This window comes from Pteropus vampyrus, unplaced genomic scaffold, assembly GCF_000151845.1.
Source record: "Pteropus vampyrus isolate Shadow unplaced genomic scaffold, Pvam_2.0 Scaffold162, whole genome shotgun sequence".
In the NCBI taxonomy this organism is placed as follows: Eukaryota; Metazoa; Chordata; class Mammalia; order Chiroptera; family Pteropodidae; genus Pteropus; species Pteropus vampyrus.
This window is the reverse complement of record NW_011888943.1, coordinates 2,262,360-2,265,874: the sequence shown is the minus strand read 5'-3', so window position 1 is coordinate 2,265,874 and position 3,515 is coordinate 2,262,360. Positions and strand designations below refer to the sequence as shown.

General features: G+C 45.9%; 1 protein-coding gene across 1 annotated transcript in view; it reads left to right on the top strand.

The window, feature by feature from the left end:
• Positions 1-6: 6 nt before the first annotated feature.
• DOK5 (docking protein 5) overlaps positions 7-3,515 on the top strand; it is a 143,015-nt gene continuing 139,506 nt past the window's right edge. Inside the window, exon 1 of the mRNA XM_011370176.1 lies at positions 7-125. Coding sequence (XP_011368478.1) covers positions 60-125 — 66 coding nt within the window. The 5' untranslated portion in view covers positions 7-59. The remainder of the gene's footprint in view (positions 126-3,515) is intronic.

Genomic DNA, 3,515 nt, shown 5'->3' with positions numbered 1-3,515 from the left:
TCCCCAAAGCCGCCGGGGGTGCGCGCGCCTGGGTGAAGGGGGGTCACCGGCTGGCCGGGATGGCTTCCAATTTTAATGACATCGTGAAGCAAGGGTACGTGAGGATCCGGAGCAGGCGCCTAGGGGTAAGTATCGATCCTTTATGGCTTCATGGATTTCCCCGTTCGCCGGTTCAATTGTCTTTCTCCTTGGCCAGCATCCCTGGAGGGAGCAGGATTTCGGGGCGCTCTCCGCCGGCACCCGCACCTCCGCGGCGGGCGCCGGAAGGCCAGGTCTAAGGTATGCGATGGCTCTATCTTTATCTCTCCCAGACCTGGCTTTCCCATGGTGGCCGCGTGGTCGGCTTCAGTAGCCGCCGGAGCCCAAATGCTCGAAATAAATATTTCTCGGTAGCCATGGGAGTTAGGGCTGAGAACCGGGGCGGGGTGCTGAGCCTGCCGGGGGCCCCCGTGGCCCCTCTTCCCACTCGCCGCCCACGTAACTTTTCCCGGGGGGTGGGCGATCGGCTGGCTGGCTGTGAACAAGGTCAGCGACCCTCTGGCCCCAGGGAGACGTTTCTGCCCAGAGAAAGGTCTGTTCGGACTCCGGGTCCTGCACAGTGACCCGGCGCCGTCCCAGGTGCTGGCAGAGGAGGTGTGGGTGGCCCCCGGCTGGGCCAGCGTGGGGTGGACACCCGAGTCTGAACGCGCCCCTGTCCTTAGCCTGGGCGATGGGGTTCTGCTGCTCGACACAGTGGCACCCCCTGGAAGATTACTCAGGGAGGAAGGTGACACCTGACTCGGAGCAAGTGCTCCCTAAATACGTCCGGATATAGAGAATGAGCGAACCCGAGGGGGCTCGTGGAGACATGTTGGCGCAGGGGTGGCGCCTCTCTTAAAACTCCCTTTTTCCCTTTTCTCTTCATCGATGGGACTTCAGAGGACACTCTTTCTGCTCCTCTTTGGGCCAGAGTGTCGGCGGAGGAATTCCTGAGGGAGGGGAGGATACTGGAATTTTTCTTTCTTTCTTTCTTTTTTTTTTTAGTTTTGAACTCCCTCATTTCTCTTTGCCTTGTGTCAAGTGTTGTTGCTGTCTTTGTTTATTGTGTGCGTTTGGCAAGAAGGTGGGGGAGGAAAGTATACTTGGGTCATGTCTGAAAGCCCTATAATATCCGTAATGACGTGGCATGGCCCCCCTGGGGGGAGAGTTATGGTGATAAACGTCTTTATCCACAGATATATGTCATTGGCACCTTTCTCTTATTTGGTTTTTGGACCTTTTTTTTTTTTTTAAATATGCCAGATAATTTTAATGAAAATCGAAAGGAAATTTTACCATGGTAAATAGCCAGGGAGGAAAACCTGGTTATCGGAAACATCTGTAATTATTAAAAACTCTTGCCTGACTTGTTTTGGTTTCTTTTCTTGTCTTTCTTTCTCCCTCCCTTCCTCCCTCCCTTCCTTCCTTCCTTCCTTCCATCCATCCATCCATCCATCCCTGATGGTTACCATGTTTTTGTTATCGTGTTTTCTTTTAGTTATCCTGTCATTGTGAATATATAAATACATCACCAGGGAGGAAGGTAACAGAACTAACCAGTCCCTATCAGACCTGCCTGTTTTCTTGATTTTCTGTTTTGCTGTGCACAGATTCTCATCAGCACGATCAACTATTGTTGGAGTACTTACCTGAGTGACTCTCATGCAAAGGACGAGAAAATGATAGAAACTTTATATCTTCGATAACCTTACGGGCCAGCCAGAGTGTTCCAGTATTAAAGGGAGCTTTAAAAAACACCAGTCTAATTTTAGATTTACTCCATCATGTCAACTGAGGAAATTGTTAAGAGATATCCATTCTGTGTCAGGAGCATTCCAACAGGAAGAAGACATGCATTATTAATGCTCAAACTGTGAATTATTCATAAGGATCAGGGTTTATGCCAAATTGTGACACATGGTGATTTATTTGAAAGAGTAGTTACCATAATTTTCTAGCTTATGGTAATTGAGATTATCTTTCTGTAGTATTACAGCTGACACAATATAGTCTTATGTGCATGCCAGTGTTTATGGACAGGTATTCGAAGCAGAAGGAAGAGAAAAATAGTTTTAGTTTGCATTCATTTTATATTTAACAGTATTTTGGATGCCAGCAGTGAGTATTCTTTCTCAAGATTTATTCATTGTCTGTGTGAACACTCGGACACATTTTAGAATATCTGTTGAATGATGGTCATTGCTCATGGAGAGAAAAGGTCAAAAATATAATCAAAGAAATCCGATCCTATTTGTTAACATTGGTGTCATCACCAGTTAATTTTTAAAAAGTGTTCTCATGATATAGTTTGTCTACACAGACCAAGGAGGTTGATTACAGAGTTGTCAGAAGATAGTGCCAACTAAAGTTTTAAATGGAGGCTGTAAGTAATGTCTTACAGGTGAAGAATGTCTCAGGGAAATGGTATAGGGACCTTCTGTCCAAAGAAAGAAATGCTGATGGACCCAGCTAGGCTGCACATAGCCTAGAACAGCGTGCAGCACGCGTTAAGTGTCTGGGAGAGGTAGGGAACGGCGTCTGGTACAGAGCGGGCACTCATCAAGTGCACGTCGAAATAGGCGTTGAACTACAGAGTGAACGCGTGACTTTGCAATCCATAAGCCTCTTTAAGCACTGATATGACATAGTGATTTTATTAATGGAATCCAGACAAGTGTCTGCGGATTAGAACCATGTTTAGGAGGGTTTATAATTAAACAAGAAAACAACATTTCGTGGCGAGCAGCTGCAGTGCCAAGAAATACTCCCTCGGATTTGAGAAAAGAGGAAGAGAATAGATTCTGCTTATTCCTCGTGAGTTCTGTGGCCCTTGCCGTCTCTCGGCCTTGGTTTTCCAATCTGTACAGCGAACGCTCTTTCGTTATGTTGGGAGCATTCAGTAAGATGCCTTTGACAATGCAGCGAAAGCGTACAGCATTGATTCTGACTGTGTTATTTCTTTAATGTAATCGGGGATGAGTTACGACTAGTGGGAGGATATAGGGATTACTGATTTCTTTATCTTTATTTCTCGAAGTGTCCAAAGGCATAGATGTTTATGCATGGTAGACGTTCTCATTGGATGAGACTTTTACAAATTGCATCCATTTAAGTGATTTTTAAATGGGACAGGAAGCATTCTAAGACCATCGCCATTCCAATGGGTCGCGGGTAAGTGGTTATGTACAGTTGAGATCCTAAACAGTTTAAATGACTAAGCAATCAAATCTGTCTTGACTTTTTTCTTTAAACGTAGCAAAGCTTAATGAAATTCAACTAGTGTAACTCAAGTCTCAGTATCTTTACATATTCATTCTCCAGCTTAATCTCCATTGGTTCACAGAGGTCTCAAGCTTTGCCCTGGTAATGTTCAGGAATGTCCACGTTACTATTTGGGGGGCTGTGGGGAGGGGAGGGGGAGCAGCTGTCTACAATTGTTTGGCTAATTCACGAAAGGGCCTCAAAGTTTATTCTTGGATGACTGACGAATCAGGCGA